Source organism: Tiliqua scincoides, chromosome 5 (genome assembly GCF_035046505.1).
Source record: "Tiliqua scincoides isolate rTilSci1 chromosome 5, rTilSci1.hap2, whole genome shotgun sequence".
NCBI lineage: Eukaryota > Metazoa > Chordata > Lepidosauria > Squamata > Scincidae > Tiliqua > Tiliqua scincoides.
Genome location: NC_089825.1, coordinates 60,800,733 through 60,823,723, shown reverse-complemented (window position 1 = coordinate 60,823,723; position 22,991 = coordinate 60,800,733). Strand labels below are relative to the sequence as shown.

The following is a 22,991-nucleotide window of genomic DNA, read 5'->3' as shown; positions in this document are numbered from 1 at the left end:
TGCTTCTATATTCAGTGGGAAAGAACTTGCTGCTGCTCAACATCAGCTCTGAAAATCTTAATTCCTCCTTTGCTTCCAATGGAGTGAATATTACTTCATACAGGGTGACTAGATACAATGGAGAACAGAGTGCCTATTCCTTTAATCATTCTGTAGAAGAGGGAATTTTGTCAGGTGCAGCTCATAAGAACAGCCCCACTGGATCAGGCCATAGGCCCATCTAGTCCAGCTTCCTGTATCTCACAGTGGCCCACCAAATGCCCCGGGGAGCACACCAGATAACAAGAGACCTGCATCTTGGTGCCTTCCCTTGCATCTGGCATTCTGACATAGCCCATTTCTAAAATCAGGAGGTTGCACATACACATCATGGCTTGCAACCCATAATGGATTTTTCCTCCAGAAACTTGTCCAATCCCCTTTTAAAGGCGTCCAGGCCAGATGCTGTCACCACATCCTGCGGCAAGGAGTTCCACAGACTGACCACACGCTGAGTAAAGAACTATTTTCTTTTGTCTGTCCTAACCCTCCCAACACTCAATTTTAGTGGATGACCCCTGGTTCTGGTGTTATGTGAGAGTCTAAAGAGCATCTCTCTGTCCACTCTATCCTTCCTGTACATAAGCTCAACATGGATGGGTTTAAATAGCAGCACCTGCCCAAATTCCCTCTTCCAGACAATGGTTAAAGGTTGTCCTCCATTGTATCTGGTCACCCTGACTGCATAGGAAGCAAAGGAGGAATCTTGTCCTTTGCAAAGGAGGAATCCTATGGATGCCACTTCCGATGGAGTGGATTCTTCTCTGTAGCAAGCAAAGGAGGAATCCCAGATTTTCAGAGCTGGTGTTGGTCAAATTCTGTATTGCCCAGAAAGAGAGGAAAAAAGGAAAGTGACAAAGAAAGTGCCAGGGAAGTGTCATTCTGACAATGGAATTGCAGTTCTAGATTCCTTCCAGCGGTGGACCGGTAGGGAAAGGAGCTGAGCCTCCTGTGTGTGACTAGAGATAGCAAAAAAGAAGCCCAGACTCACACACCCTCCTTATTATTGCACACCCAGTTGAAAACGCAATTTCATTTCCACTCTAATTTCCAGCACAAACTCCACCTAGAGGTGTCAAATCTCTAAAGGACCAAAAAGGAGCAGCAAACCCAATGGCGACTGATAGCATGATAGTCTATCCTTCTGTTATCTCTATGGCCTCCTAACCACGTGGCCTCTCGGCGGCTGTCGGGCCGGACTCAAGCTTTGCGCAGGCGCAGAAGGCGAAGCCGGGTGCGAGGAAATCAAAATGGCGGAGCGCGGGTACAGCTTCTCTCTCACCACCTTCAGGTACTGTCGGAGCCTGCGAGGCCCGTGTGGGGCCGGGCGGTCTTGGGCAGGCCGGGCCAGGCAGAGCCGCGCCGCGGGAGGGAGTGCGGGGCAGGCCGGGCTCGCCTGTGCCGGGGGGGGGGGGAAGGTGCAAGTTTTGTGGAGTCACCGCTGCGGATGCGCACCTGCTGGGAGGCAGGGGCAGGGCCAGGTGGAGGCTCCCTGAGCGGCCTTGGGCTCCCTGAGCGGCCTTGGGCGAGTCACTGGCCCGAGGAAGCCTCCTGCGGCCCCCCCCCTCCCGCAAGCCAGGGCTGTTGTTCCATGGGGTGGCCAGAGACCAAGCACAAGACTCACAGCACGGTCGTGGCCACGCTTTCCTGGAAGGGAGCCCCATTGATTCTAATGGAACTTACTCCTGAGTAGACCTGCATAGGATGGGCTCAGAGGCTGCCACCCTATCCACACTTTCCTGGGAGGCAGCCCCATTGATTCTAATGGGACTTACTCCTGAGTAGACACGCATAAGATTGGGTTGGCAGTGTCTGCCACTGTCTTCTATAGACCCCCCCTCTGGTGAAAGGGTGATAATTATAACTTTAAAAAGTTAATCATAACTAAAGGTTATGCTCATAACTAAAATAAAGGGGATAAAGGTTGATCATAACTCAATCTCTTATTGGGTAGCAATTTGGCCTCGTAATTTGTTGCTGTCAACTATTCCTTTTCCCAAGAAATGAAATTCCACGCAATAAACAATTAAAACGTCACATAAATAACAAACCATCTGATGGGATGGCGTATCTGTCATTTTGATTTAAGTAAGTGTTTCTCAAACTGTGGGTCAAGGCCCAGTAGGTGGTTTGCGAGGCAATTTCAGTTGGGTCCCCATTGATTTCAATCTTCTATTTTTAATATATCAGACTTGATGCTACCTTGGTATGTGACCATATTTGGGGTAATGTGACACATCTGTACTTTTCACAGGCTACTATACTTGAACAAGGATAGTTCATGGGACTTACATTTAAATCAGGAGAACCACTGATTTAAATGATTTCCTTTGGTGTTATAGGGTGCTCTTTGGGGAGAAAGGCGGAATATAAATCGAATAAATAAATAAATTATACTGCCTTATCAGTGATCTGTTTTCAGTCTTCAGCCTTTGTATTTAATGTGGCTAGCTACTCATGAGTATGTTGTGGTCTCAATAAATAGATTGTGCTCACAAGTTGATGATATTTGTTTGTCCTAATAAAAGGTATTGCACTACTGATGTTTGGAGACTTTTTCTAAGGATCAATACAATTTTTGTTGTAATAAACCATTTAATTTATTGTTTGTTTTTATCTTGCTAACATGATAAATGACTGGCATCTGCATAGTATGCCAGGTTAATCTGCGGTAACTCTAATAACTAATTATTAAATTAGAGCCCAGTCCTTTGCATGTCTACTCAGAAGTAAGTCCCATTAGAGTCAATGGGGCTTACTCCCAGGAGAGGGTGGATAGGATTGGGCTGTTAATCATTATAATGACCAGTGAATAGCCTTTTCCTGTGCATTTCTTTAGGTTTGCTTCTAAAAGAGTAAGTTTTGGGTTGTCTTCCAGAAGTTGAAGGGATTGATGACTGCTGAATCATCAGTGCTGAAAAGCAGTCTGAGCAAAGAAAAAAAAAATTATCAATGGGTTCCCTTAGTAAGAGAATTAAGAACTGATGCATGCAAAAAATTTTACATTATAAAATGGGTCACTAGTTTAGGAAAAATTGCATTTCTTACGATTTTACAGGTTTCGTGTGGACATTTTGAATCTTTACATATGTGTTGAGACTTTATTGTTGAATTCTTTAAATTTATTCAAACTCTTTAAGTTGGCTTTGTATATAATCTTAAAACATTAAGCTGTAACAGTGTGCTTAGGGAAAATTGAAAGTGCTTACATTGATTAGTTGTGTAATTTAAAAGCTCACTTACACAGTGGTTTGTCTGGGCTTTTTAGCCAGATAGAAACAGGTTTCATGATGTATGCAACAACCAATAACTTTTTCTTCCTTGTATTTCTATTGACCTATGATTTTTTGAAGATTTCTTCCTTTATTCGGCTTCACTGGGTGTTTCCTTGGAAGCAAGCTCCATTAAACTCAATGGGGTTTACTCCCACGTAATTCTGCATAAAATTGCAGCCTGATCCCATACAATGCTTTCTTTGGAAGCAAGTCCCACTGAGTGCAGAACACACTACTCCCTGGTCAGCATGCCTAGGATTGCAGTTTTACAGCCCAATCCTATCCACACTTTCCTGGGAGTAAACCCTATTGACTCTAATGGGACTTACTTCTGAGTAGTCATGCATAGGATTGGGCTACCAGTTATTTAAAACTTTCTGACCAAATGTTTCTCCAGAAAGAAAAAATGAAAGCAAAACTATTTCAGTGCACTGTGTTTTTTTCTTTATGATTATAATGAACCTATTTCCTGAACATGAGCTCGTGGCTTCATGAAACTGCAATGAAAACCTAAACACATTGTCTCCAAAGTGAGTCCCACTGAATTCACTGCAGAAAATGGGCACAACCCTATGTATAAAACACACACACAGAGCGCATGCGCGCGCACACACACACACCCACCCACACACACACACCCACCCACACACACACACACGCACATATATACTGGAAAGTATGTCATATTGAATGTAACGGTGCTTACATCTCAAGAAAGCATGCAACTTCAAAGAGTAATTTTGTTAGTGAATTTTGACTTATTTTGTTTATGTTCACAAAAATGTCCAAAATCCCTTAAATAAAGAGGCCAAGAAAGAAACATGCTTGTTTTCTCACCAGGAATGAATTTGTTTCTTTCATTAGTTTCTTTAATGAATTGGATTATTTCTTTCAGCCCTTCTGGAAAGCTTGTTCAGATTGAATATGCATTGGCAGCTGTTGCAGCAGGAGCCCCGTCAGTTGGAATTAAAGGTATAAAAATGCTGATGTTGTCGGTCTTCTCTTGGCTGTACAAATAAGGCCATAAAATATTTGCTAATCTGTATGCCAACATGCATGTGTGTTATTAATTTTTGATGTAAATCAGGGGAAAATCAACTTCTGTAAAAATTTTCTTGTCTGATTTTCTGTAGGCAGTAATTCCTGTCTCTTTTCACTATTTAAGACAGGTATAATATGATGGGGAAAAACTGATCTGAAAGTGCCATTTCTGAGACTGTAACTCAATATGATAGTTTTTCCTGAATATCTGCTAAATATGTTGCAGAGAATATTTAAAGCACAGTGTAGGCAGATGGTGGGGGGAGCTGAACCCTTCCCGCAGCTTCTTTCTACACCTGCTGAAAACTGTATTTTAAAACTTTTTTTCTCGTGGTGGAGGCTTAGTAATGAGAAGTAACATACACATATTGTCACTGGAGGAAAAACCACCTTTAAAAAGCTTGTTATGTGTATTGGGGTGGGGGAAGCTTGATTGGGGAGGATTTGCCTCTCCCCCTCTACCTGTCCATGATGTGCTTCAAGCCTCACCGTTCCGGCCCTGCTTTTCAGGCATTTTGTTCAGATCAACTGACCTGAACTTAAGCCATTTCTGCCATATTGCATATACACAACTGGGACCAAATGTGTACACCTGTGGGCCAGGCAAAAATGGGTTAACTAGGTTAGTTTCTGTCATGTCTATGCTAAAGCTAAGCAATTTGTGCCTGGCCAGTACTTAGATAAAATGTAATAATGAATGAATAATGTATGAAACATAATAAATATTAGATGTAGAATTTTAAGTAGAGTGTATAACATTTTAGAGTCAGTTATTTCAAATATGTTTTTGCAAATAAATACATGAAGTGTAAGATCATCTGCTTGTGAAGATTTGAAGAAGTACACCTGAAAAGAGAAAAACCTGGTCTTGGTAACTAAAATATTTGCTTTTTTCATACAGCTGCAAATGGTGTGGTATTAGCAACGGAGAAAAAACAGAAGTCCATTCTGTATGATGAACGGAGCGTACACAAAGTGGAATCCATTACCAAACACATAGGCTTGGTATATAGTGGCATGGGCCCTGATTACAGGTACCTGGCAAAATGCACCATGATTGTCACTGTAGGACGCATCCAAAACAATTCTTTAGTATTAGTGTAACTTCTGTCTTGTTTGCCAGGATTCTGAGTGTGAATGTGGTAACAAGTGTCTTCCGCAATGTGTAGCAGTATAGGAATGGAGACATAGAAAGGTCTCTATCCACAACAGCTGGGTGCTTCCAAAGTGTCTCATCTGTACCTAGGATGAAGATATTGAGTGCTTTTCCACATCCCTTGCCTTGGTAATAAGGGTCCTTGTGAACTAGCTGGGCTCATGATATCAATTCATGAAGTAATGTCTGTTGTTGAATTGTGCTCAGAATCATAACCTACCAATTTCCAAGAAACTGTGAATTCCAGAATAGTTGCTCACCAATTGTAGCATATTATTAGTTCATGAAAATGAAAGTCAAAGGGCTTGCTTGAAGGCTAGGCAAGATACCAAAGCACTTTAGCACTGTACTTGCAAAATGCTGTGTATTGGCAAGGTGACAGCATGCTTTGTCACCTTCATGTTTAAACTAGTTTATCATCCTGTGAGTTTTCTTGCAGTGAGCTGTTGCCTAAGAGTTTGCACATCTTTATTTTTTATTTATATCCAACCTTTTGCCAGTGGCCCAAAGGTGACTACAAACTAGTTAGCCCTTAAGGCAGACCTAGAAGATAGATATTTTCCTACACCACTTCTGTGGCAGTTCAATGCTTTCTTGTCTTTAGACTATTGCAGTGGTTCTCGAACATTTCCGGCTTGCGCCTCCCCTGATCCTTGTAGCCACTGGCCATGGCTCCCCATTACAACACCTCACCTCAGTTACCCCCAAAATGGGGATGAAGGTGTTATAATTATGCACTAGAAACAAGGCTGCCAGCACTCTGAGGCTGCAATCCTAACCACACTTACCTGAGAGTAAGCCCCATTGAACAAAATAGGACTGAGTAGACCTGGTTAGGATTGTGACCTGAGTTTTAGCAGCACACCTGGAGAGTTTTGGAAAGGGAGGGGGGGGAAGTGATGAATTTGCTGGGGGAGGGGAAGACTTTGTTTTGTGTGTATCTGCTAATTGCAAACTGAGACCTAGAGACTGATTGACTGGAAAAGCAGCAAGTCAGGAGGCAGCATGTGCAGCTGAGCAGAGCAGCCCAGCCTCTCTCCCCCTAAGATGCCTGGTGATGCCCCTGGAGGCTAGCCACGCCTACTAGGGAGGCGGGACGCACAGATTGAATACCTCAGGACTATTGGTTCCTTTTAATTCTGTAGTGCTATTGGTCTTGTTTCCTGTAGGCATCTGTGTGACCTTTTTGGGAATAGGATACTAAACTACATGGACACTCTCTAATATCCCACAGAGAGTTCTTTTTTGTTTGTGTTCTTTACAGTTCATGTGCAGTCCATAGTTTTGTTGAGCAAGCACTATAAAATTGTACCAGTAGGCAGGAAAAAAACATTCTGAGGATCAGCAGTTGTTATATTCCAGCACAATACCTTCATTGCTTTTAGTATGGGGGCCCCCATGTCTGTGGGACCCCCTGCGCACACCCCCTCCGCTCTGTTCACCTCACCTCTGGAGGGTCTTCTGAACCCTGCAGAGGCTGCTCACATCTGTCTGTGCCTCTGCTAGCTCAGACTGAGCTCAGCAGCTCAAATAACACAACTTCCAGTTCCATGGAGAAACTTTTTAATATCTTATAAGGAACCTTGTGGATATGGGGGCACGCTTGTAATTAGTATTGAAAATTTCTTTTGTTTTAATCATTTTGTTGCCTTGGATCTTAAGTATTAATGGAGGTCCTAACTTCATCTTTTTTTGTTTGTTTCTCAGAGTACTTGTCCACAGAGCACGCAAACTGGCCCAGCAATACTATTTGGTTTATCATGAGCCGATTCCAACAGCTCAGCTAGTACAGAGAATTGCTTCAGTGATGCAAGAGTACACACAGTCTGGGTATACTTGACTTTTTCTTCCTGTGCTAGCCATCTTGATAAATGTGTCAAAGTATGATGCATGTTTGCCATTCTTCTGTCATCCACCTCTATTTCCGTGTCAGGTGTGACGTTTGTCTTCATTTTAGTCAGGAGCAGAGAGCAACAAAGTGCGGGAGACTGTGGCAGGAGTATTGGTTTGGCTCTATGTAATACCTAAACTTGCTAATTTAATCCTGGACACTGAGTGGTGTATGTCACACAATCTTGGATGCCGTTATAATAAATGGCTGGGGAGCCATTTATAAGGGAGAACAAAAAGCAGGAAATAGGTTTGTTGTCAGCCGTCTGCAGGGCTAACTGCTTCCCATAATGAATGCCTTTTGAATGTTGTCAATGATGTGGGTTAAAGTTTTTCTTTGTAACTTTTCATTCTTAGGAATGTGGAAAAGATAGTTGCCAATCTTTTCCTTGTTCCAGCCCCTGTGGATATAACAGTAGCTTGACATATTGGAATTAAGCAAATGATCTCTTTCCATCACCAAGCCATCAAATCTTCACCTGCTTAATGTTTACATGTCAAACTGCTATTAAAGAGCTAAGAGCAGGACAGTGTAATGGTTAGCGGTCTTGAGAAAAGATTTAGAAATAAATCGTAAGATATTTGGATAAGCTTCCATGTAATTTGTCAAATTATCAAGAGAAGAATGTCTGTGCCTATGCCTGTTCCCAGAAGTGTTATGGATGCTGCTGCCAGTCTCTTCAAGACTTCCCAGAATTACACCTGATGCGGTTTTTGAATATGTTTTGTCTTATAGGGGTGTACGTCCATTTGGAGTATCATTATTAATATGTGGGTGGAATGAGGGACGACCCTATTTATTCCAGTCTGATCCATCAGTAAGTATTAAAATAGGTATCTTGGTGGCCTTAAATAATGTATTTGCAGAGGCGTTTATTTGAGAAACTCTTAAACATTTCTTATGTTTGCTCTTTCTTCTTTAAAAAAGGGGGTGGGTGGAGAGTGCTCCAGCAGCTCTGAAAACAGTGTAAGGTTCCATTCTATTAAGATACTTTGGCTGATCAGTCTTAAAATTCTAAAAGCCTCAGAAGGTCCCTCCCTGCTGGATGATGCCAAAGTCCATTTAGTATCCTGACAGTGGAAACTTAGAAGCTGGAGATGAAAGTAATAGCCGTTCCCCCACTACTTGCCACAACCAGACATGCAATGCTTCTTAACTTGCAAGTTCTACTATGAGTAATAGCTACCTCTTCCCAGTAACTTTGGTTAATGCTTTGTTTAAGCCAATAGGTGTCGTCCCATATTGTGGCAACAAATTTTGTATTGTGTGAAGAAGTACTTTCTGTTGTCTAGCCGAATTTTACTGCTAATGAGTTTCATTGAGGGACCCCAAGTTTTAACATTATGAAAGAGGAGAAAAATTATTTCTGTGTTTTTCCCCACACCATTCATAATGTTATGAACTTCTATTGCATAATACATTCAGTTAAGATCCCACCTTTTTTCCCCTATAGAAACTTCTCAACTACTCACATCAAAACAATTGTAGAAAAAAGGGGGGAAAAATCTCTAGATCCTGTTGGCTTAGCTCTCCTGTCTACTGCAAGTACTGAAAACCATTAGAAATACAGCCAAAAAGAGGCTGCTATGCCCTCCTCCACGTAAGCTAATAAGTCTCAGTAGCTGACTGTGAAGTGGAATCTCTTCCATCCTTCCCCAGTGATTTTTTCTAAATGCAAAAGTCCCAGATACTCTTGTTGTCAAAAGGAAAGTGCTCCAACCTCATGATTGTTTTGATTCCTTTTTTTCTGCCATTTCTCCAGCTGTATGAGTACAAAAAGAGAACACTCCTGAATCAGAGTTCATCTAGTCTGGCATCCTTTTATGAAGCTGCCTTATCCTGCATCAGACCATTGATCAGTCTAGCTCAGTATTATCTACTCCAATTGCAGTGGCTCTCCAGAGTCGCAGGAGAACTATTCCTAGCCTGTAAAATACAGTACTTTACTTCCCCCCCTTTAAACAACTGACCCCTGCCACCCCTGTATCAGAGCTTGCTTTTGAAACTCATTTTCAAAAGCAGTTTTTCTATATTAGCCTGGTGTGGGGAACATCTAGACCTCTTGGGTTTATATAATTAATTCTGTGATCCTTTGGATTCTGGCCCTACAAAAGAATATCTACTGGAAGAGCAGAAGAAACATAGGATATATAGGTGGTTGATGCATGTTGATGCATGCAAAAAGGGACCCAGCCGCCCTGGGTCCCTTTTTGGGAGAAGGGCGGGATAAAAATAAAGTTTTATTATTTTATTATTATTATGTTGTGCACTGCTAGATTGTTTCATTTTGCATTTCAGCAACTCTCACACTAATTTAATGACTTAAAATTTTAACAGCGTGGGGTTTCAGCAGGGGAAGTTACTAAAATGGAAGACTCTGGTATATTGGTGTCTCAAACAAAGATTGTGGCCATAGACTTCATCCGCACTCCCTACTCCAGATCTTGGTATTAAAATTCTGATATAGGTGTTAAGAGTTAACATATCTCCAAGAGTAGGTGGCACTGCATAAATCTGACTGGTTTACTACACAGTCAGTGAGTGGAACTTAGTTATAAAATATGTTCTTTAATTTAGTTTCATATATTTTTCTAGGGGGCTTATTTTGCATGGAAAGCAACTGCAATGGGAAAAAATTATGTGAATGGAAAGACATTCCTTGAAAAGAGGTAGGGTCATCAACTATACTTTTAAGTATTTTTTTTATACAGCTTCTGATTTGAATTCAGGCTAATACTATATAAATCTTATGCAGGTAGCTCCTTCTTATCTGCTGGTTCGGGACCTGCGGATTTGACTTGACTTGGGTCCCAACCTGCATCTGGAGGGTCTCGCTGAACCTCCCAGACATGATTGGAAGTCACATCTGGGAGGCGTTCTGAGACATGAGGAGTCAGCATGTGATCTCCCCACACCTCAGAAACTCTCCCGGAGGCTTCTGAGAAGCACTTCCAGGTTTTTGTCAAACTGGAAATGCATTGCAGAAGCCTCTGAGAGGCCTTCTGAAGTGTGTGGAGGCCATGCACAGTCTCCCGGTGTCTCAGAGCACCTTGGTATGTGACAGGAAGTCACTTCCTCTTGTGTCCAGAGGTCCTCTGCACCCCCACAGGTCTTAATATCCATGGATACCAAGGACCAACCTGTACTAAATATGTTGTCAATAACTTTCCCATTTCTAAATTGTCCCTTTTCTGTTTTTGGGTAACTTTCAATTTCAAAATTACTAATAGAAGATGTTGGAAACAAGTGTTTCAGATTGCTAACAAAAACATTTGACTTGATCAGTGCAAGTGCAGGGCAGGGGTGTGTGGTGTAATTCAGCATCTTAGTACGTGTGGTGGTCCCCTATGACAAGAAACAAAGCAAGTGTGAAGATAACCAGAAACACCTTTTTAAGATACATGGAATTCTTCTTTGTGTTTATGAAAAAATAAATCATACAGTCTTGCATTAATCTGATGAATTTTTACTTTCTTTTAAATGGTTTTATAAACTTGCTTTGCTGAAAGATCATGTTACACAAAGGCATGAGAAACTTGGCAAGGAGATATAAGAATACCAGGTGGAATGCTTCTGTCTATCTCTGGTACTATCCAGATGCTTTGCTGCATTTCTGTAAGTCAGGGAATAAATAATGCAGTTCATACATGATGGTATTTTGATTGGCATCCAAAGAGATTTTAAGTATGCCCAAGAGCTTGTGTATGCCCAGTTAGATTTTTTACTCTTTGAATAATAGATCTTATCCCCCCATTCCCTGTCAAGGTCTTCTTGAAATTCCACTGTTTTAAAACATAATTCATCATGCAACATAGGGAGCTCTTTGCAAAATGCGTTTCTTGGGAATGTGGCACTTGTGTAGCTCAGAGTTTTGCTATTCTAGTTACAGTGGTTTTTGAAATAGTATATTAAAGTTAGAATATCTATTTTCTGTTCCTTTTTTTTTAGGTACAATGAAGACTTGGAGCTTGAAGATGCCATTCATACAGCTATCTTGACACTAAAGGTGAGAAATATTCCTAGTGAATTGGCCAGACTTTTACACATGAAACACATTTTGTTTATGTAAGGAAACTGTCTTCTCTCTCTCCCCCAGGAAAGTTTTGAAGGACAAATGACAGAAGATAACATAGAAGTTGGCATCTGTAATGAGGCAGGATTTCGGAGACTGACTCCAACTGAGGTTAAGGATTACTTGGCTGCAATTGCTTAGCTGAGGTTAAGGAAAGATTACCTGGAGACATGCAAAGATCTTTTTTTTTTTTAATTTCAGCCATCTAAATATTGGGCTTCTGTACTCTCAATTTCTACTCTGTTTCACTGAGATTTTTTTAAACAAATATTATGGATCCATGAAACCTACTATTCTGATATTGAAATGTCAAATGATTGTTCTTGAAATATTACGCATTGTACAAAAATATTATGTAAGTTTACACAATCTGAAAAAATAAAAATTTACAAAGTGTGGTATACTTTCTGGGTAAAGTTTCAGAAAACTTAACTTTACTGAAGTACTTTTGTTTGTTTAGAAACAGTTTCTTCAGTTTGTTTAGTAATCAAAATCAGTGCTTCTCACTGTTCCACTTTGCATGGTCTGCCTGTTGGAAGTACCATTGGAAGTAACTGGTGATTATGTGATTATCTGCACTGAATGTGCCAAACACTAATAAGGGTGGATGGGAGAGCTTTTTCGAGCACACACAAAGTGCATGCTGGAGCTTTGCCTGCTGAGCCAAGTTTCCTACTGCTACTTGCCATATTGTGTTGCTGGTCTTGCTGCCAGGTGGCAGGGGCCTGTGGGTCCCATGAATACCCCACCACAAGTACCACCGGAGGTACTAGTACCACTGGTTGAGAAACTCTTGTCTAAATCTCTTGGAGCCACTTGCTTAAGTAAAGCAACAGTTTATCTCTAAGCTTCCTAAATTTATGGTTATGCACACAAGCATTTCTAGTGATATGTAGACCTTGGTGAGAATAGTTGGGCCATAGTTCTTTGTAGTAGTGAAAAGGGGCAAATTTTGTGCATGAAATGGGACCCTAGGCTCAAACTTGGTGAAGTTTTATGAGCTTGCAACACTTCACCAAGTTTGAAAGCCATTGCTAATCAGAGCAGATGGTACTGGGCTAGATGGCCTATGTAGTAATTCCATCCCATAACTTGATAGAATTCTTCAATAACTTATCAACAGGGTAAGAAATCTGCTTATGGCACATGTAACTTATTGATATAGATCAGTGGTTGCCCAACCCCAGCCTGTGGCACCAGTGCTTGTCACGATCCTTCCCTCAGGTGAATGGAGCTAATTGTTCCACTGGGGAGTTTCCTTAAGGTGCCTCTGATTGCCCCCAGACTCGCACTGGCCAGCCACTTCTGTGTTTTGTTGCCCCAGTGGTGTAGTTAGTGGGGGGCGGTCCACCCTGGGTACCACCCTTAGGTGACACCGCAAATGCCCCAACATTGCTAACATCGCAGAGCTTCGGAATGACCCCATCATGCTATATACTGTTGGATGCAGAATTTCCAGCAGAATGCAATGCAAAAAACCGCACTGAAATATCTCCTTTACATCAAAAGTTATGGTTTTTTGGCCATAACTTTTGATGGAAAGGAGATACCTCAATCAAAAAAATGCATGGAACCCTATGGAAAATGACACCGAGCCATATCGCGCATTTACTTGCGTGTAGGTGAACTTGCCATAGTGAACTTGCTATAGGCTGAGAAGGATCCAATGACACCAGAATGGTTCCTATCCAATGAAAGTAGCCCCCAAAAAGGAACCCCCACTCCAAGCAGACAAATGTATTGAGCCTTATGGAAAGTGAAAGTAAGCCACATGGTTGCATTTACTCACGAGTAGGCAAACATGCCTTGGCTCCTTGCTTAAGTCAGGCAAAGGTGATGCAAGGCTAGCTGCATGGTACCAATCTGATGAAGGGCTCAACAAATGCTCCAGAAGGCAGCATCCCCCAAAGAATAAAACAGGCTTCAGCTGGTAAGGTCCATTTTATTTGTTTTTAGACTTGTAAAGTCAGGTGGGTCCTGATAGTGCTAGGCTTGAAATACAAGAATTTACACTGAACTGGACACTGGGGAGGGCTGAAAATCTCACTGATATTTTTGTGTGTGTGGGGTGTTATTGTAGGCAAGCTACAGAGAAAATTCACTTGGTGGAACAGGGTTGGCTTCTTATTTAATTATTTGTTTTTCTTTAATTATTTATAATTTATTATGCTTGATGATGTCACTTTCAGCCATGACATAACTTCCAGTGGATCCTGGACAGATTGTCATTCTAAAAAGTGGGTCCCAGTGTTAAAAGTTTGAGAACCAGTGCCTTAACTCAAAACAGGTCAATTAGACATTCGGGGGGGGGGGGGGGACACACACACACTAGTGACCAAAATTCTGGAAATCATTGCTTTTAGGTATAATACCATCATGTTATATATCATTTGATGCAGAATTTCATCTGTTGGTTGTGGGGAAATATTCACTGGTAGCTTCAGCTACATGTTTATTATCTTTTATATAATAGAGCTGAAATGCTGGACAGCCATGTATGTCCATTAGGGAAAAACCACAGTGGTATAATACCTTTGAAACTAACTCCGTTTTCATAAAGTAGTGAGCAAGTCTTTGAGTTCTTGAGAGTTCTTCATGTGTTGAGCAAAATAAAGGAAGTGAATAAAGCAGAACGCTGGCATATGTCAGGCCTTCAATGACAGCATGTGCAAGCAGGTACAGTGTTGCTCAAGTGGCATATAGTCTGAGGTGGAGGCAGGCAAGTCCCACTTCCTCGCTTCTACACTGAATTTTAATCGCTCTCTTCTGCACCTTTTTCAGTTCCATCATTTTTTAGATGTGGCCTTATCATTGATCTATCTATATAATGGCATATAATATTGGCTATTCTCAGTCCCTTTTAAAGTCATTTCCAAGCATTGAATTGGTCTTCTTCACAGTTGCTGCACAGTGGGTCAACGCTTTCATTGAGCTGTCCACCACCGACCCAAGTTCTCTCTCCTGATCCATCACAGACCTCTCAGAACCCATCAGCATATAATGTTAAATTTTGATTTCTTGCTCAAATGTGTATTGTATTACACTTACATTGAAGTGCATCTGCCATTTTACTGATCATTCCCCCAGTTTTGAGAAATCCTGATGGTTTGAGAACCATGAGTGAGTGAGCAACCACAGATGAAACTTTCACAATGTTTTTCTATGGAAACTGCTAATGAATTCAGCCAAAAGTTATCAAATGTTGAGTAAGCACATAACAAAGGACTTCCTGCCCCCATGTGAACCTGTCTTAGTATTGATATCATTAAAGGCCCTCTGAAACAGAGACACCTGCATTGACTTGGTCATGTCATGAGATTGGGCAACGGCCAAATCCCAAAGGTTCTCTACGGAGAACTCGTGCAAGGAAAGCGCTCTACAGGTAGACCACAGTTGTTGGCATACTTCAGTCTCGGAAGACTATGGTAGCGTGCTCTGAATAGTGTTCTGGAACAGAGTGTCCTCTCCAGTGTGCGAAGCCTGGGTAAAGTAGATATGGAGGATAGACTGTTACCCATGCAGCAAATCCCCCCTCTCCACATCGCTGAAATGGTTCAACGGAAAGGCAGAAGCCAATACAGTTGGTTCCAACAGCGTTGCAGGAGTTGCCAGAATGTGACTGTGTTCAGCCATGAACTGCCTCAGGGACTCTGGTTCCAGATTTTTGCCTTGAGGTTGACTCCTGAAGCCTTTTCCATAACTGGATGTAGCCACAAGGCAGTGGAGGTTTGGGATCAGAGTTTTCCTTCTCTCAGATGAGCTGTCTTCCCAGGCTATCGAGTCCCATCTACCCGGTGGCTGTTTAGTCACCTCTTATGACAAGTACAGCCAAACTGAGAGCCTATTCTTATCCCCAGCCCACAGGGGAAACCACAGTTGTGAAACAAGGATATCTCCAAGAGGGATCTGAAGGCCTTAGGATTGGATCTCAACAGATGGGAAACCTTGGCCTCTGAGCGTACCGCTTGGAGGCAGACTGTGCAGCATGGCCTCTCCCAGTTTGAAGAGACACTTGACACTTGGACTGAGGCAAAGAAGCAAAGAAGGAAGGCCCACAGCCAGGGAAACACACCAGGGATAGACTGCACTTGCTCCCAGCGTGGAAGGGATTGTCACTCCCGATTGGCCTTTTCAGCCACACTAAATGCTTTTCCAGAACCACCATTCAGAGTGCGATACCATAGTCTTCTGAGACTGAAGGTTGCCAACAAGCAAGTAAAGGCCCTCTTCTGGATTGTCTTATCTTGAAAAGTGAAGCTGGTGGAGGTTTTACCTCAGCAATTATGGTCTTTTAACCCATTTCTGCCCAGCCCACAGGTGTACACATTTTATCCCTGTTGCATATATGCAAGGTTAGGTAGAAATGGCTTAAGGAGTGGTTCAGTACCCAGATTCTGGAATACTTCTCATAGAGGCTCACCTAGTGTCAAATGTCTTTTCAGTGCCAGGTGAGGATTATTTGCCTAGACATCTTACAGCTTTTTTCTTTGCTTCTATGTTGATTTATTGCTATTCTATTAGCTTTCTTTTCTTGGAAAGAGTAATATTTTGTACATGTGTAGCCAGTGGGGTGTTGAGTTTGTGTCGTAAATAAATGTACTTGCCAGTGTGAGCCGCTCCCTTGCCTGCTTTTTCCTACATTGCAGCACAGCAACAGCCTCATGGCTATAAATCAGAGCGTGCTTTATAATGTAGTCTGGACTATATGAAAAATATTTGATGAGGCAGGCACCTTTTCCTTGGCCACGTGGTGGCGCGCAAGAGCGGTCAGGAGAAGGGTTTTGATTTCAACCCCAGGAAGATGATGCAACATGAGAATGCAAAGGGGTACAGTCTTAGTGGTTCCCTAGAAAGACTTCTGGGTTCGCCTTGCATCCGGCAGAAACCTCTATATATGAGCTAAACCAGGGGAAAAAATAAAGGAACGACGATGCAAATTTGCGAGCAAATGTAATCCAACTCTCACTGAATTGCACCTTTGGATTTTTCAACATTTTGTCTTTTTTCTACATTTTCCAACCAGTTTTTTTTTTTTAAAGTCTCAAGAGTTCCACAGTGAGTAAAATACTTTTGCTTTAAGGTGGAGGAGCTGAGTAGTTTATTCGAGTTTGTGCATTAATTTCAGTGCATTTCTGCCACGCACAAAGGAGCGGGGGTTCCAATGAGAGCCGGAAGTGAGAGGCCTGCAATGCGTGTGCTTTGCAGTGTATCACTTTGTCCTGGTGAGCTTGCAGGTCCTTTCCCTGTGGAATGTAAGGAGGAAGTAGCTGGAGCTAGAGTGGGGGAGTGGGTTTTCCAATGTAATGCAATACAGAAAGGGTCTCCTGGCTTAATTGTAGGTACAGTATTGCTACAGCCAGCAGCTATGGGGAAAGTGAGTGTGGGGGAGGAGTGCTTAAGAAAGAGACTTTTGTGGGTTGTAGTGAATGGTGTGTATGCCAAGTAGGGCTTTTTAAGCAGATCTTTCTATTATAGCTTAAACTCAGCAAGGAGGGAGGGGAAAGAGGCTAAGCTTTGAATAATGTGTTAATTTCCTGGTGATCTGTAAAAGTATTGAGGACAGGGTGACCAGATGTCATAACTGCAAAAGAGGACAAGGTACCCCAAAATGTAGGACATACTATAAAAATGTAGGGTATGACAAAATAAAAGCTAAAAACACTTGTATATTGTTTTCATGGGGTTAACGTAAACACTTTATTATTAAAATTAAAACTACATTACATATAATTTATTATTTACAAGAAGGCTATGGGCTGCCTGCGGGGGTCTGCTGTCAGGGAAAAGGACATTTAAGTTCTTTTCCAGGACATGAGGCTAAAAAAGAGGACATATCCTGGAAGAAGAGGACATCTGGTCCCCCTGATCCGGGAAGACAAAGTGTTGTGCCTGTAAATGAGAAATTTCAGCAGTTGTGCATCTTCTTTCATCCAGGTTTCTCTATTAACTGTACCAGAGGCCCTTGCGTTGGGAAAGTTGGGAGAGACATTGCATCCCATGAAATGAGGGGATGGTGGAAAGCTTTAGTTAGTCATCCCAGCCGAAGTACAAATGTAGGTCTTTCTTGTTCCCTCCTCCCCCCATTAACTAATGAATGTGAAGCAGTTTTATTTTTATGAAACCCTGTTGCAGTACAAGAGATGTTTAAGTTCCATTGGAAACCTACCTGGAGTGAAGGAATCTGTGCTGTTGCTTAACATGGGGGGGGTTGCCTAAACTTTGCTCACGCAACTGTGGATGCTGTCAGATAGAATGAGGTTTCTCTTCCTTTTCTCCCCCATGGAACTATAAAGGCACTGGGAAATGGCTACTTTAAGGGACACTGAACACTAAATGGAAACTCCCCCTGTGTTTCCTTGTATTTGTAGTGTGACCTTGCCCTACCTTGCCTCTCTCTTCTCTGCAAGTTTCACTATGATTAAACTTTCTCCTTCCCCCCAACTTGAATGGAATTATTTCAGGAAGGCATAACAGCTACTGTGCACATCACCACTTAGACCTTGCAAATGTGGGTGTTCCTTCCACTGCACAGCTTCTATTCTGCCAATGCACTAAGATTTCCTGCTCTTTGTTGTATGGTCTCTGACATGTGTTACTGTATGAGGAAAAGTTCAGCAAATGCTGCCTCTCTGGTAACTTTAGGCACAGCACAGTAGTGCTTTTTTTTTATTTCTTCTGTGACATGGTAGAGGTACCCTTTAGCTTTCCCCTCTGTGTTTCAAACCACACAAAGTATTTCTCATGGCCACCTATATTTCTGGCTAAGTCTCTGGTTCTACACACAGAATTCTGATTAAGATCCATCCTATAGTTTGCTGCACCAGGTATGCGTAGAGTTGTATACTGTAGCCAATTTGTAACTGAAGTTATTTCTGGAGATTATTTTTTCCCAACATGATATCATTTGGTCCTGTTAAAATCTTCAGGATTGCCTGAAGCAGTGTCCTGGAAACTGATGCTAATTCTTGAAGGTTCTAGGCCAGTCCTAGAGGATTGGCAACCCTAGGCGTGCATACCAAAGGTGCAGATTCCTTTGTTTTGCAGAAAGGAGGATGAGCATTTGACCAGTGTTAACATTGCAATAATGTTATGGAATGTTTAGCAGCAAAAACATACTACTTTTTTGAAATTTAATAATTTTGAATAATGCAAATCTTTGTTCTTTTGTAGTGAAACTCTCCACAGATCCTGCTGATAAAGTTGTTGCTGGGATCAGTGGGCAGAGCCAATATCTTTGGTAATTACTACAGGATGATGATTTGAGGCCACTCAATGATGCGTCTTAGGAAGAAGTCATCACTTGGTGGTAATGGTGCTTTTTCTCCCTGTAGTGGGCCCAGATTCAACTTCTAAAAACATTAATAGGCAACAGAGGTGAGAAATTTCTTCAGTAACCTCCAGAGTTGTTGCCTGTCACTCTGGGTTTGCAGAACTACATGGACCAATGGTTTGATTCAGTCTAAGAAATCACTGTTACATCCTTGCATCCTAGTTGCATTCTGTAGATATAGCGACAGTACATTGCTTTCTCTCTTTTCCCCTCCCCCCATCTCTGCAAGGAATACCCTTGGCTTGTGCATGGGACTAAACAACTAAGGGGCATAATGGAAGGGTTCTGCAAAAGTTTCTTACTGCTCTCCATGCAAGTGAGTGGGTTAACAAGTCCTCTGCCTGTGCTTCAACGGGGGGGGGGGGAGGGAAGGTGCATAGCAGTGTAGAGATAGCTTGGAACTGAAGCTATGCTGCTGCTGGGATAGACAACTGGTTAGAATTTTAAAAAAAAGTTTGCATTGCTGGACTGATAATAGGACAGCAGATGGCAGTGTTTTGTGTGACTAAAAGCAGGTCTGGCATGTATGAGTTTTGCCATGCAGCAATTCAGAGCGCGATACCATAGTCTTTCGAGAATGAAGGATGCCAGTGTGTGAATCCAGTGGCAAACCAAACTAAATTTTTACTATCCTGCAACTTTTAAAGGTTTAAATGTATTTTTTAAAAGACTATGGAGAAGCTGGGCAACCCTTATTATTGTATCAGGGCTTAAAATAATCAACTAATATTTCATGAAATGCATCTTGGAGGGACTGTGTTAAGATAAAGCTTCAGTAAGTATATGTAGTGTTTTTAAATGAAGCTAAAAGCAAATGTAGGAAGATTATAGGGTACTGAGCTTCAGTGTGCTTGTTGCATAGGTTAGATGACTAGACTCTTCTAAGAGAATGTAATAGAAGAATCTACCCCACTTGTATGTTGTCTTGTCCCTTTCTCTGCACCTGTCTTATTTTCATGTGTCTTGTTCCTAAATTTCTTGCCTTTTTCTCAGTGGGGAAAAATAGGCCTTGTTTTTCAAAAGCTCAGGTGCATAACTGTAATGTCTTATTAGAAAACATAACTTATTCTAAGGAACACCAATATCCTAAAATTTATTTGGATTATAGGCTCTTGCTTTTCTTCTTGCTGAATTTAAATGACTTTTGTTACACTGGGATAATTCCTCTTCAAACATTAAGCATCTTCATCTATGGCATCATAGATTACCTTGCAGTAATTACAATTTTTCTTTTCTCTCTCTCCCAGGAATATTGTTATCAACATGTCTACACAGTCCTTGTTGTGTGAGAGAATTGCCTTTGCTAAGGAGCTAATCAAAAGAGCAGAAGCTCTTTCCGGGTCCCGGAAAGGTGGAATAGAAGGGGGATCAAAGCTCTGCAGCAAACTAAAATCAGAGTTAAAATTCTTGCACAAGGTGGAGGCTGGTAAGGTAGCCGTTAAAGATTCTCATCTACAGAGTACAAATCTCACTCACTTGCAAGCTATCATCGAGTCAGCAGAAAGCTTGGAAGAAGTTGTTGGTGTTCTTCATGTCTTTGCTTATGAGGACAACTTTGGTGAAAAGCAAAGCTTAGTGGTGGATGTTGTTGCAAACAATGGCCACACATGGGTGAAAGCTATTGGTCGAAAGGCTGAAGCCCTGCACAATATTTGGCTAGGCAGGGGTCAGTATGGAGACAAGAGCATAATTGAGCAGGCAGAAGACTTCCTGCAGGCGAGCTGCCAGCAACCAGTGCAATACAGCAACCCGCACATTATCTTTGCTTTCTACAATGGAATATCCTGTCCGATGGCAAAGAGGCTGAAACAGATGGGAATATCTGTGCGGGGGGACATAGTGGCTGTGAATGCATTGACGGAACATGCTAGCAAAGACATGTACGTAAGTTCTAGTGAATCTGATGAAGAAGGTGTTGAGCACCTGCAGGTGACGAAAGTGGATCGTGACAACTTAATAGCCACAGTTGCTTTTCCTACAGAAATCAGAGTAGACACGTGCAATAGGGTTAACTTGGATATTACTACTTTGATTACATATGTGTCTGCCCTTAGCTATGGAGGATGTTACTTCATTTTCAAGGAGAAAGTCTTAACAGAGCAGGCCATTCAAGAGAGAGAAGAAAGAGTTCTTCCAGTATTAGAGGAATTCATGAAGGATAAGGAGTTGTTTGCTTGTGAATCAGCAGTGAAAGACTTTCAAGTCATCTTAGAAACTTTAGGGGGACCAGGGGAGAAAAATCGAGCTGCACTGCTTATGGAGAGAATCAATGTGGTGCCAGACCAACCCTCTGAGCGTGCCTTAAAACTAGTGCCTAGTTCCAAAATCAATAGCCGTTCTCTGACCATCTTTGGGACAGGAGATGCTTTAAAGGCTATCACCATGACTGCAAACAGTGGCTTTGTGAGGGCAGCAGCTAACCAGGGAGTTAGATTTAGTGTTCTCATTCATCAGCCAAGGGCACTGACAGAAAGCAAAGAATTGTCTGCCACACCTGTACCAAAGCATTGAGTTCTAACAGTGCAATTGTGGCCACTAAAATAATAGAACCTATGAGTAGATATTCCAGATTGTAGCTTAATTATACCACCTGAAGTAGAAGTGATTTCAGAAACAAAACTGGGAAACATATGGACACAATCTGGCCAAAGGGTAGAAATCAAAATTACAAGGAATATGGGGATGCCACCAAAACATAGCCCTTTGAGTTCCACTCTTTCCTTTGTAGTGTCTTATAGAGCACATGTTATATTCCGATATCACTTTACTGCACAATTCCTTTACTGCACAATTCTTTACTATCCCAGCTCTAAGTTGTGTGTTTTACTGCCAATGGCATCCAGCATCTTGATGATCACATACAGGGGAAACCATGCTAGACAATATGAATCGGGAAGGGGAAAATGCAATATGGGGCTACTACTTTTAGTGGAAGCTCTCTGTTCCTTAAAACCCATTTCTGCCTAAAGTTATGTATAGGTCCCATACCTCAAAAGGAGAAATGCAGCACATATTTAATTTTCGTAGGGGGCTTAAAAATGCATAACTTTGACTGGACTGTGCCCCAACATTTTGTTTATAGCAGGGGCCTCCAAACCCCAGCCTGTGGATCAGATCTAGCTTCCCCAGATTACCTCTCTGTGCAGTGGTGGCAAAGGCTTTCCATTCCATGCCACAGCCTCCATTGTTCACAGTTGATCTTCTCAAAAATTCACACTGGGCAGTCATTTCATCCAGGAAATCAGGGTGACAGGAAACACTTGTGAGTGGAAATACCTGCCTAGTGTGAGTTTCCGAGAGGATCAGCTGCAAAAAGTGGATACTGTGGCATGGAACAGAAAGCCTTCGCCACTGCTGCGCCCAGAAAAGTAACCTGGGGTCGTAACAGGCCACAGTTTGGAGATTGCTGGTTTATAGCATAAGGTCCTATCTCTTCCAAGATCTATTTCTTTAGATGAAGAGTAAAGGGAAAGAGGCTCTGCCCAAGAGCCAATTGGCAAGATTCAATCAAAGTTGGATCCTATTGTTCTTAAATAAAGGGGTTTAGGCACATGCTTAACTCTCCCATTGAAATTGATGAGACTTAAACATGTGTAGCTTAGGTTAAATTGTGACCATCTTGTGTGTGTGTGTGTGTGTGTGTGAATTCTTTGTTTTCAGTTCAGTGGCTCCACTGTAATTTATTTTTCTGGCGGTAATTATGATGTTAACATAGTACAACATATCATTAAAATGTTACAATTCAAACAGAACTTGTCTTGTGTTTTGGTGCTTAGAGACTGGCTTTATAGACTGGCTTTAGAACTTCCAAATTTAGCTTCTTTTATATGGATTGAAGAATTGGTGATTGAATTCTACTCTTGTGCTAGTTTATGAAGTATAACTGGCAACAATTGACAGGAAGCTAACAGACTATCCTACAGAGTTTATTCTTAAAAATAGTCATCGATAGGTAGGTATGTAACAGTACTGGTGCTAATGAAAAAGTTGAAGCTCTAAAGTTATATCTACTGATAGTCTGCTTTGTTCACAGGCCTGTGGGTGACATGAACCAATATTTACAATTTCCCATTTATAGAAAGAGAAAACAAATCTTCCCATAATCGTTTTGCCAACATCCCTAAATTGTGCACAATGAATGAATGCATAAGGTTAGTGTTAAAAGTGAAAGAACTGCACATTCATGA

At 41.8% G+C, this 22,991-nt stretch overlaps 2 protein-coding genes across 7 annotated transcripts; both read left to right on the top strand.

Moving 5' to 3' along the window:
• The first annotated feature begins 1,244 nt into the window (after nt 1-1,244).
• On the top strand, nt 1,245-11,877 carry PSMA2 (proteasome 20S subunit alpha 2). Its single transcript, XM_066628643.1, has 8 exons — nt 1,245-1,330; nt 4,210-4,286; nt 5,257-5,389; nt 7,219-7,341; nt 8,138-8,219; nt 9,998-10,071; nt 11,351-11,408; nt 11,499-11,877. Exons 1-8 carry the CDS (start codon nt 1,290-1,292, stop codon nt 11,613-11,615), a joined length of 705 nt encoding a protein of 234 aa, XP_066484740.1. The 5' UTR covers nt 1,245-1,289; the 3' UTR covers nt 11,616-11,877.
• A 4,820-nt stretch (nt 11,878-16,697) lies between these two features.
• C5H7orf25 (chromosome 5 C7orf25 homolog) lies at nt 16,698-22,521 on the top strand. 6 transcript variants are annotated; one of them, XM_066628345.1, is made up of 4 exons: nt 16,698-16,726; nt 17,409-17,527; nt 18,645-18,848; nt 20,052-22,521. In XM_066628345.1, the coding sequence occupies exons 3-4, from the start codon at nt 18,784-18,786 to the stop codon at nt 21,313-21,315; spliced, it is 1,329 nt and encodes a 442-aa protein (XP_066484442.1). In that variant the 5' UTR covers nt 16,698-16,726; nt 17,409-17,527; nt 18,645-18,783; the 3' UTR covers nt 21,316-22,521. The 6 variants fall into 6 exon arrangements, with proteins under 6 accessions (XP_066484442.1, XP_066484446.1, XP_066484445.1 ...); XM_066628349.1 differs by having other exon boundaries at nt 16,726-16,809; nt 18,645-18,711; XM_066628348.1 differs by having other exon boundaries at nt 16,726-16,809; nt 18,645-18,780.
• The last annotated feature ends 470 nt before the right edge of the window (nt 22,522-22,991 follow it).

What these genes read in the sequence shown, in the direction of transcription:
- C5H7orf25 (XM_066628345.1), top strand. Translation starts at nt 18,784, where the DNA reads ATGGTGCTTTTTCTCCCTGTAGTGGGCCCAGATTCAACTTCTAAAAAC. An exon ending in AACATTAATAGGCAACAGAG is followed by an intron (nt 18,849 to 20,051) that starts GTGAGAAATTTC and finishes TCTCTCTCCCAG; the next exon opens with GAATATTGTTATCAACATGT.
- PSMA2 (XM_066628643.1), top strand. Translation starts at nt 1,290, where the DNA reads ATGGCGGAGCGCGGGTACAGCTTCTCTCTCACCACCTTCAG. An exon ending in CAAGAGTACACACAGTCTGG is followed by an intron (nt 7,342 to 8,137) that starts GTATACTTGACT and finishes TTTGTCTTATAG; the next exon opens with GGGTGTACGTCCATTTGGAG. An exon ending in TATTCCAGTCTGATCCATCA is followed by an intron (nt 8,220 to 9,997) that starts GTAAGTATTAAA and finishes ATATTTTTCTAG; the next exon opens with GGGGCTTATTTTGCATGGAA.